Below are 10,807 nucleotides of genomic sequence, written 5' to 3' on the forward strand. Positions count from 1 at the left end.
AACTTAAACCAATTGAACAGTGCAGTACCCCTCTGTACTAATAGGGGGCAGTGTGTAAAACATATTAGCCGTGTGTCGAGAGTGGATGGAGGAATCAAGATAAACACTAAGCAATTAATTAGATTACAAGGGCTTGGCCTAAGAATGTATGATCCACAAATTATCTTGTTGATTAAACGGAGGGAGGATTACAGACTCCGAGCAGTGTGTCATTAAAACAGTGTGCGTTCTTATTATTAGCAACTGTTTGTAATAAATTCAGACTTTCTGCAAACATTGAACGACTGTTATTTTTGGCTAAGAGTGTCTCATGCATGGCTGAGTTTTCTGTCATGATCTCCCGAGCCAGTCTAATCCAATAAACCAGGCAAGTCAGAAAAGCACATGAGCGGTAATCAAATTGAGTCCATTTGCATTTCCAGTTGAAATGAAGACAAAGACAGCAAAATGGAGGCTATTTCCATGACACTTTGTTTTGTTTCAAATGCATCGTTGTAATGCCAAAATGCAAGATAAGGAAACTTAATATTAAACTTGTTTTCTGCATTTTTGAGTGAGTACTGAAGAAAAAAGTTTAACTAAATGTAAAATAAATAAATAAATAAATAAACTAAACGTTAAATGAAAATAGCTTTTTTCAGATTAATTTCCATTTAAATGCAAATGTAGTTCAAATGTTTATTACATGCAATATAGGGCTGCTAATAGTTTGCATATAAAATTGAAATATGGCAAATGATAGTACAGTTGTGTGAAAAAGTGTTGCCCCCCACTGATGCATGTTTGTCACAATTTAATGCTTCAGATCCTCAAACAAATGTAAATATTAGTCAAATAATATAATAATATAATATAAGTCATTGTAAAACCTAAAACTGTATAGCCCTGTGTGAAAAAAGTGACTCAATTAAGGTGAGTGTTTATGGCTCCACTATAAGAAAGAGGCCAGTTTCAAGTTCCAGTTTGCAGTTGTAGGAGAAAAACCACAGCTGAGCAAAAATAAATAAATAAATAAATAAATAAATAAATAAATAAATAAATAAATAAATAATAAAATAAAATAAAGGCTAGTAACAGTTTTGCCAGAAAACATCTTGATTATTTAATATTTTGAAAGGTGTGTGTCCCATTATGAAACAGTAACAGCGCATTTTATAAAAAGAACATCATACGGACAGTAAAATGTGGTGGATGTAGTGTAATGGTTTTGCTGCACTGTGATAAATGAAACGGTGAATTCTGCTGTGTACCAAAATATCCCAAAAGAGAATATCCGTCCATCTGTTAGTAACCTCAAATTAAAGCAAACTAGGGTTTTGTGACAAGACAATGATACAAAGCATACCAGCAAGTCCACTTCTGGATGGCTGAAGAAAAACTAAATTAATGTAGGAGTGGCCTACTCAAAGTCCTGACCTGAATCTAATTGAGATGCTGTGGCATGACTGTAAATAGGTGGTAAATGCTTGAAAATGCTCCAAGGTGGTTGTTATACAACAATTCTGCAAAGATGAGTTGGCCAAAATTCTTTATAGGAAAAGCTTTGGGCAAGGCTGCTTTTAAACATAAGATCTAATGCCTAGTGAAAGTGGTGACTTGTGTATTTTAATATATTTGTAGTCACACAATTGTAAAAATAAACTTTAAATAAATAAAAAGTTGATATGTGTTTTATGTTAGTCAAGTAATGTGAAGTACATTAGATTAAAGAATAATTATGTTAAAGAATAATTATGTTCAATTATGTTCAATAAAACATGAATATCATGGTCAGCTTTAACTTTTATTTTTAAAAACTCTTTCCAGATTTGTGCATTCCACAATGCTGTTATCATGTAAATTAATGCAAAAAGGTTGTCAGATGCTGCTAGTATGAATAAATAGTAAAGTTACTCTGTTAGATTTTGAAGTTTTAATGTATTCTCATAAGAATATTATGCCTCCAATAAATGTCTAACCCCTTCTATTCTCCTTTCTCAGATAAAAGAGATTAAGTGGGCTGATGTAGGTGGATGGACAGGCCAGGGTGGATCCCTGCTGGGAACTAAACGGTATTTATCTCCTACAAAATCCATTTAAATTGTAACATTTTGATTGTATTGTATGACTTTCAGCAGTCGTAATGAATTTGAGTGTATTTGGCTGTGTTGTGCTTAGTGCTTCTCTACAATGTTGTCATATTTGCAGAACGCTTCCTGCAAAGCACATTGACAAAATTGCTGAACAGATGCGGAAGTATAACATAAATGCACTTTTAGTGATCGGAGGATTTGAGGTATGCATTTGATTCTGGCTCTTATGTCATTGTTATTTTATCCGGTAATGCTCATGATGTTATAATACAGATTATTGTAACATGTTATCATTTTTTAAATGTATTTTTATATATTGTTAGATGAATCAATTGTTAATAAACTGTTATTGTTAATTATTGTTAAAACCATTAGTATTACATTATTAACAATATAACCAATTACATATATTTTTATTTATCCATTTATTACCAGTAATATTATGATTTCTTTATTATATTATTATTATTATTAATATTATTATTATTATCAGTAGTATTATAATTTGTTTATATTATTATTATTAGTAGTAGTAGTACAATTTCTTTTTATTGTTATTATAATTATTGTTTTTAGCAGTAGTATTATAATTTACCACATAAATAATAAATAACATTATTAAAATAAATAATAATAAAATAAAAATAAAATTAAAATATTATTAATAAATAATAATATTTAAATAATAATAAAACCACATAAATATTATATTATTAACAATAAAACCAATTGCATATATTTTTATTTATTATTGTTATTATTATTTATGTGTGTCTTTATTTATATGATTATTATTGTTGTTAATATGATAATTTATGTGTATTTATTTAAATTAATAATATTGTTATTATTACTATTACTATTATTAATATTATTATTATTATTTATGCATGTATTTATTTATATTATTAATATTGTTAATGATATTATTTATGTGTGTATTTATTTGTATTATTATTATTTATTATCATATTTTTTATATATTATTTTCGTATTATTAGTAGTAGTATCATGATTTCTTATATATATATATATATATATATATATATATATATATATATATATATATATATATATATATATATATATATTATTATTTTTTTTTTTATTTATTTAAATTAAACAAAATATAAATTAATTTACATGTTCATATCTGTCCATTTAGTATTGGAAAAAAAAAACTTGCATATAAAATGTCCATGATGACGTTTCTTTAACTCGCCTGCCCTCTCCATCATCTTTTCCTATGCAGCATCACCTAAAAGTCCCTGCGTTCTTGTTCTTTTCATAATGAAAAAGGAGGCAATGATCACCTTCTTAGCAGGCACGGTTTAGTCTTTCAGCTGTGTGAACGCAATCACACAGCTGACAAGACAAAAAACGCCATTAAAGACAGAACAATATCCCTCAATCCCAAAATAGCTCACCCACTTTTTTCTAAAGCCATTTCATGCTGCCGAAATCAGGCTCACCTTCTCTCTTCCAAATACAGACATCATCAGGATCTGTGTGAATGTATTTTATGCAAGTGTTTGGATTTGAAGTGTGTGTGTGTGCAGAGTGGGTCTTCTGTCTCATGCTCTCCGTCGTGATGGCCATGGCTTTCCACACGGGTTCCTTCCCAATTTCTCGTCTCATCACTTTCTCTCTCATTCCCTGTCATTTCATCCCCCATTCCCATCCCTGCTGGCGGTTCACTAAATTCCTGGCTCCCTGCAGGCCTACTTGGGGATCATGGAGTTGTTAGAAGCCCGCAGGACTTATGAGGAGTTGTGTGTGCCAATGGTAATGGTGCCGGCCACCGTCTCCAACAATGTGCCCGGCTCAGACCTCAGCATTGGTGCAGACACGGCTCTTAACGCTATCACTGCTGTAAGTGAGGCTGAGGGAGTGTCCATCCAGCAGCCAATCACATCAGAGGCTCTGTCTTCCCCTTTACAAGCTGATCACAGAGGTCAATCATGTCACTTGTGTTTACCAGCCTATAGGGCTTCATGATATTGGACAAATCTCTGACATTGCGATGTTTTGTTTTGCTAAAAGTTCACCAGATGATCTAAATCTCTTATTTGGAAAGATTTCATTAATTGCATCTGCATAAAATAGAATAAATTACAAGCATATATACATTTGACAGAGAGAAAATAAAGGTTATTTGTGGTTTTCTGGGAAGCCAAAATGTATTCAAGCACAGAAATGGAATAATTGAATGTAAAATAGCATGATCATTACTGTATACATCATTTTAAAATAATATTTAATAATATCGTTAATTTTTGATGCTCAAGCGATATATATGTTAATGTTGAGTGGCCAGCAAGAGCGACGATTGGGTTGTTGCCTGATAAATGTAGCCATTTTGATATGAATCCATGCTGTTTGAAAGATTTCTTAATTTCAATATCTCAATAGAAGCTTTGAATGTACACATACTGGACAATATGACGTCTTGTGAACTTGGTCAGAATGACCGCTATGGTACTTCTGGCAGGTAAGCAATTCTGGCAGTTCCAGAGTTAAGACCAATCGTAAAAATGCAAGTGATGTTTTATGCATGCGCAGATGTTTCAGCAATTCTAATACTGAGTGTGCCTCACAGGTGAGTGGGCTAGACTAACCACCTGTAGAAAACACTTTTTCATCTCTTTAACACTTAAACCGACACTTGACCCAGTTTTCCATATTTGCACTTGTCTTACAATCACTCAATTTTTCTTAAAAAGTATTATGAAGTGTGCCTCACACAGGTGAGTGGGTTTGACAAACCACCTGTAGAAACATTCTTTCCTTCATTAAAAAATTGTTAGTGCGTCGCTGATATTTCCACTTGAAATTGAATCGCTGAATGCCATCTCAATTTTAAATCGCTTTGGATAAAAAAAATTTCTGCTAAATGACTAAATATAAATGTAAATAACAAAATAAATCCTAATTCTGAGAAAAGAGTGAAATGCAAACCATAATAACTCATAGGAAAGATAATGTTCAAATTAATTATAATAATTAATAATTTAAAAATAATAAATATTAAAATATAATATATTTTATCATATTTTATAAAAATATAATGTTTTATAAAAATTAAAAATATTATTTAATAAAAATTTAAATAATAATTTTCCCCGCTTTGTAAAATAAATAATAAAAGCTTCGATAGTAAACCACAATTATTCCCACTTTAAGAGGTTAAATATTTAAAGTGACATATGACAAAACCACAGCTCATGCTTAAAGTAAACAGAAATGTGGATGAAAACATCAATATCTTTATAGTTATCAATCTTAATGTAAACAATCTTTGTAAAAAATATATATAATAAAGTTAAAAACAATAATAATCTACACATATGAAGTAAAGACGCATAAATACTGATGAATGTTTTGGCTGGTAAACACAAAGGTGAACCATTAGCGTCCAGGTAAGTGGAGATGACATGATGGCGCATGTTGTGAGCTCTGCTTTTTTTTTCGTGGTTGTCATGTGACTGTGCCTGCGCCGTGCTATGATCACATTGCATTAACCCATCATAACAGATCGCTGACCCCGAATAACGCTGCCCGAACCGAAGTCTGTCTGCATAGTTCCTTTATACTGAAGGTTTAAGTGAACACAAGCCTTACAAAAGCACATGCCACTGCAAACGGAGTTAGAAATAGTTCATCTAAAAACAATCCGACATTTACTCACAGGCATGTCTAAACTTGAACTTTCTCTTGCTAGGGGAACTCAAGTGCAAATATTTAATATGCACCTAATACATGAATGGGGACTATTAAAATTGAGCTTGAAAAATGCTTAAAAGCACCATTAATAAAGTGGCGTTTCTTCTATATACGCTAGGTAATGCTGGGTTTAGACTACACAATATGTTTTATCATGCACAGTCGTGTAATCAAGGGAAATAGCACAAGATTAGTGTCAGGCCTTATTAATAAATCTGATATGTAAATTTAAAAATATAATATAATCTTGCGAGTTATATGTCATTGAAAATGCAACAGTGATGAATGATGTCAAGTCTGACATTGCCATTGTTAAATCAATACCTTTATCGAGACCCCAACTTTTTCCTCCAATGTTTTAATGACCTTTACATATTGTGCCGAAAGCAAAACATTATATTATCAATTGATTTTTTCGCAATTTTGACTCACTTTTCAGTATACGTTTACATTCGGTTGTAGTGTAAATTTGTAGAGTAAATACAGAAATTGGATACAGGTTAATTTTTAAAAGAAGATGTGACCAAATTTGATATCACAGACTTTGAATTGGGTATCAATTCCTGCAATGTAAATACATCAATATTGTGTAATATGAACTACACTATTAACTGCAATACTCACTACAGCATTAAAACTGTAGTGAGTATGATGCCATTGAATTATGAATTCCCATGTCCCAAAACAGGCCATGCTGTACCTGTTGGCTACCTAATCTAATGTTACTATAATATAATACAGGGTTTCTCAACCACGTTCCTGGAGAACCACAAGCTCAGCACAACTTCCATGTCTCCTTAACAAACACACCTGATGCAGATCATTAGCAGAGACTGAAAGACCTGTAATGGGTGTGACAAAGGAGACATCCACAACTGCAGTGCTGGTGGTCCTCCAGGAATGTGGTTGAGAAACACTGACATAATATAATATAATATAATATAATATAATCATTTTCTTTTTGGCTTAGTCAATTTATTTATCAGGGGTCGCTTCTAGGGAATGAACCGCCAACTTATCCAGCAGGGGCAGTTCATTCCGCTGTGGCAACTGATTAATAAAGGGTCTAAGTCGAAAAGAAAATGACTAATATACTAATTAGATTAATATAATTATTAATCTAATTATTTTTAATAATTATTAACACTGCAGTCATGTTTTCACTATAACATTACAACTAATTATTAAAAAATTGCCACAGTAGCTCTCAAACATGATTCGCCTACAGTACATTCAAGTTAAGGTAAAGCGTTATTGACTTCAAACCATGTGCTTTCTGTTTTTTACAACACTTTAAACAACAGCAGTTTCAATTAATTTGGTGACCCTGACACAAAATGATATCAAATATACAGAAGATTTGCAATATGGTGCACATGTCCTTCCGTAAAAGGACTGTAGATTGAGTTTTATAGTAAAATAATGGCGATGTTGACATGCGAGAATGAGTAAATGACAGAATGTTCAACTTTAGATGAATTATCCCATATTGAACGTAATAATAGTTTCTGCGTCCCAATTTGTCTATTTATACTACATCCTATGTACTTTTTTTGCAAAGTCGAAAAAAAGTACATACTTTTGAGTTTATAACAGATGAGTGTGCAAGCTGTGGTACATACTAGTTCATTAACAGATCATTATTTTGCTTAGTTACGTGCCCTGTCATAGTGCTCAACACATTATCCATATTTCTATCCTATTTAATTAAACATCTTACTGGAGATGCATTAACAGGATAGGGTTAGGTAACAATAAATCACCAACCTGATTTCCATTAAGTTATACATGTTCCTGAATTAACATCTATGTTGAACAACTTTCAGATTTAAGGGATATATTTACAGTTCATGTTCAGGTTAGGCTTACGGTTAGGTTTATGCACATCTACATGATTGTTATCCATCTATTATTCCCCTCTGATTTTGGGAATAATTTACAAATTAGACGTCCAAACACGTCTTTATAGAAGTTCTCATTATTGTTGCAGATGAAATATAACATAAAAATCCAGCCTGATCTCTCTAGGAAACATAACTTATTTAATGTTTTGTCAGTTTAGTGGCTAATTCGTACGAATTCAGTCCTGAAAATGTACTAGTTTTTAAAGGAAGAGTGGCACTAAACCCCGCCCCTAACCCTAACCGTCATTGGGGATGAGCAAATTGTACTGAATTGTACGAATGAGATTGTAAGATTTCATAGGAATTAACTGCTAAATCAAAGTGTTAGGAACTGCCGTGAGATACCAAAAAAAAAACATGATTTAAATATTTTCCAGTAGGCTAGATATTAAAAGTCATTTAAACATCTTTACCAAAGCTTCTCTAATGATGGTTGGTCTTGTTCGTCAGCCATGTTTGTAGTTTGTTTACACTTTTTATCCGCGTTTGTAGTTCCAATTGAATTCACATCCAATGTGCAATGGATTGTAGACAATATTAGTGGTTATTCTACACTTTACATTTCTAAATAGTAAAAAGTGTGCTTCACACAGGTTTGACAAACCACCTGTAGAAACATTCCTCCTTCTATTAAATTAAAAGTGCTTTTCTAATTTCACTTCTTCTTGTTGAATCGCTGAATGCGTCCTCAATTGTAGGTCGCCTTGGACAAAAGCGTCTGCTAAAAGTAATCTAAATTTTAAAAAATCCTAATTCTGTAAGAAGACTAAAATCCACACCACACCAACCCATTAGGAAGATAATGTTTTAGAAGGAATCACTTTCACAATGATTTTGGAGAATAACATCCAAATTTGATATTTGATTGCAAATTACAATTATTCCTACATTAAGAGGTTATGGATAGTGACCATCGGGGAAACGTACAGTTTGAGACATACTAATTCTATGTATGCGAATTGGGACGCAGCATTAGTCTTCACAATACACAAGAAAGACGACCGGTATTCAAAAGTTGCGATGACATCATCACCATCAGTTATACATCTTGAATGTTGACGTGTGGATTGGCTCATCTTGCTGCTTCTATGTCTGACAGTAATAGTGTGCAGAATCTTGCTTCAGTGTGCGTGAGTCTGTCCAATCCCATTCCTACCTTCTTCCTATTCCCAACCGGAAGCCATGGCAGCCATCAGACGGTGGGTGTCCTGTACACAGGGTCCCGCTCCTGCACCAGTGCTCCCCCTGCTGGTCTAATGTGTGCATTGTCCTGTCCCTGTGGTTCCCTTGCTGTGTTGTGCTGACCTTTCAAAGGCCTTAGAGTGTCTGCTGCAGCTGAATGAGGCTCGGGCCAAATATGAGGAGTTTTGCATCCCGCTCTGTATGCTGCCTGCAACCATTAGTAACAATGTGCCCGGCACTGACCTTAGTATCGGGGCAGATACAGCCCTCAATGCTATCGTGGAGGTAAGAAGCAACGAAACTAAACCTCCTTCTTGTGCTTAAAGGGTCATTCTTAGGAAACATTTCATGCAGGTGCGTTATTGGAAAAGCAAAGTCTGTTGCATTGAGATTTTAGGGGTTTGATGATAGTAGATTTGCATTATTTACAGTCAAGATTCTTGTTTGTAATATTTTTATAATAATAATTATAATAATTATGACTCTGCCAAAAGAGTATTAATATTGATAAAGATTGTCAAATAAATGTTGATGTTATGGATGCTGTATGGCTTGTATTACTTTTAAAGAGATAATTATGAATTTTAAAATAATTCTAATATAAAAATACCACATTATGCATGTAAAATGCCCTATTACACCGTAAAACGACCTTAAAAAAGTGACTAAACCCATTGCCTTAAAAGCAACAATTTGATTTTGCTTAAAGAGATCAGTAAACCCATTTACTTGACTTGACTTTTATAATTATGCACATAGTTTGTTAACTCAATTTTTATAAGGAAACACTTTTACTCTTTTTTTAAGTAGTCAACTAATCGCTTTTTACAGTGTATGCAAATGCAGTGCATCTCTTGTTTTTTTCCTTGTTTATTAAAACTGTACTTATATTTTTCCCCAACATATTATTTGGGTGTACTAATTTATGGTCTCTGATCTTGAGAGGTTTTCTTTTGCTAGATTAGTTCCAATCTTGGTTTTGGCACTGACCAATCTAATGTATATGCACATATATATATATATATATATATATATATATATATATATATATATATATATATATATATATATATATATATATATATATATATATAGAATTCTTAGCCCCTCTGAATTATGAGACCCCTTGTTTATTTTTTTCCCAAATTTATGTTTAACAGAGAGAAGATTTTTCCAGCACATTTCTAATCATAATAGTTTTAATAACTCATTTCTAATAACTAAATTATTTTATCTTTGCCATGATGACAGTAAATAATATTTGACTATATCATTTTTTAAGACACTTCTATACAGCTTAAAGTGACATTTAAAGGCTTGACTAGGTTATTTAGGTTAACTAGGCAGGTTAGGGTAATTAGGCAAGTTATTGTATAACGATGGTTTGTTCTGTACACTATCGAAACAAAAATTTGCTTGAAGGGGCTAATAATTTTTAAAATGGTGTTTAAAAAATTAAAAACTGCTTTTATTGCAGCCGAAATAAAGCAAATAAGACTTTCTCCAGAAGAAAAAATATTATCAGACATACTGTGAAACTTTACTTGCTCTGTTAAACATCATTTGGAAAAAAAGGAAAAAAAATTAAAAGGGGGGCTAATAATTCTGACTTCAACTATATATATATATAGTTTTTAATAAAAATGCCTTTTAAAAGCAAAATTTTTGCAGAATTTTCTATATTGTTTCTTTTTTTATATATGTAAGGATATTTACATACATAGCATACTAATGTCTCCTAAGAATGACTCTAATATATATATATACAGCAATATGTTTATATATAGAGTGAGGAGCATTATTGTGTATCACAAATAGTTCTGTTAGTACAGAGAGTGCTTCATAATGTCATGTACAGTAAGCACTCTTAAGCTCCTGAAAGCCAATATATAATGAACTTTATCTTTCCAAAGCACTCTGTGAATG

General features: G+C 32.2%; 2 protein-coding genes across 12 annotated transcripts in view; one reads left to right on the forward strand and one right to left on the reverse strand.

The window, feature by feature from the left end:
* Positions 1-10,807, reverse strand: part of adarb2 (adenosine deaminase RNA specific B2 (inactive)) — a 597,874-nt gene that overhangs the window by 452,425 nt on the left and 134,642 nt on the right. The window lies entirely within an intron of this gene.
* The window catches only part of pfkpa (phosphofructokinase, platelet a), a 40,629-nt gene that overhangs the window by 23,857 nt on the left and 5,965 nt on the right, over positions 1-10,807 (forward strand). For 2 of the 5 annotated variants that reach the window (XM_009297258.5, XM_002666597.8), the window contains exons 14-16: positions 1,981-2,051; positions 2,188-2,275; positions 3,792-3,944. In XM_009297258.5, coding sequence (XP_009295533.2) covers positions 1,981-2,051; positions 2,188-2,275; positions 3,792-3,944 — 312 coding nt within the window. Of the gene's footprint in view, positions 1-1,980; positions 2,052-2,187; positions 2,276-3,791; positions 3,945-9,013; positions 9,167-10,807 lie in introns of all 5 variants that reach the window. The other 3 variants (XM_009297257.5, XM_002666599.8, XM_068217141.2) reach the window with 2 other exon arrangements.

The sequence above is a fragment of the Danio rerio genome, chromosome 24 (assembly GCF_049306965.1).
Source record: "Danio rerio strain Tuebingen ecotype United States chromosome 24, GRCz12tu, whole genome shotgun sequence".
Classification (NCBI taxonomy): domain Eukaryota; kingdom Metazoa; phylum Chordata; class Actinopteri; order Cypriniformes; family Danionidae; genus Danio; species Danio rerio.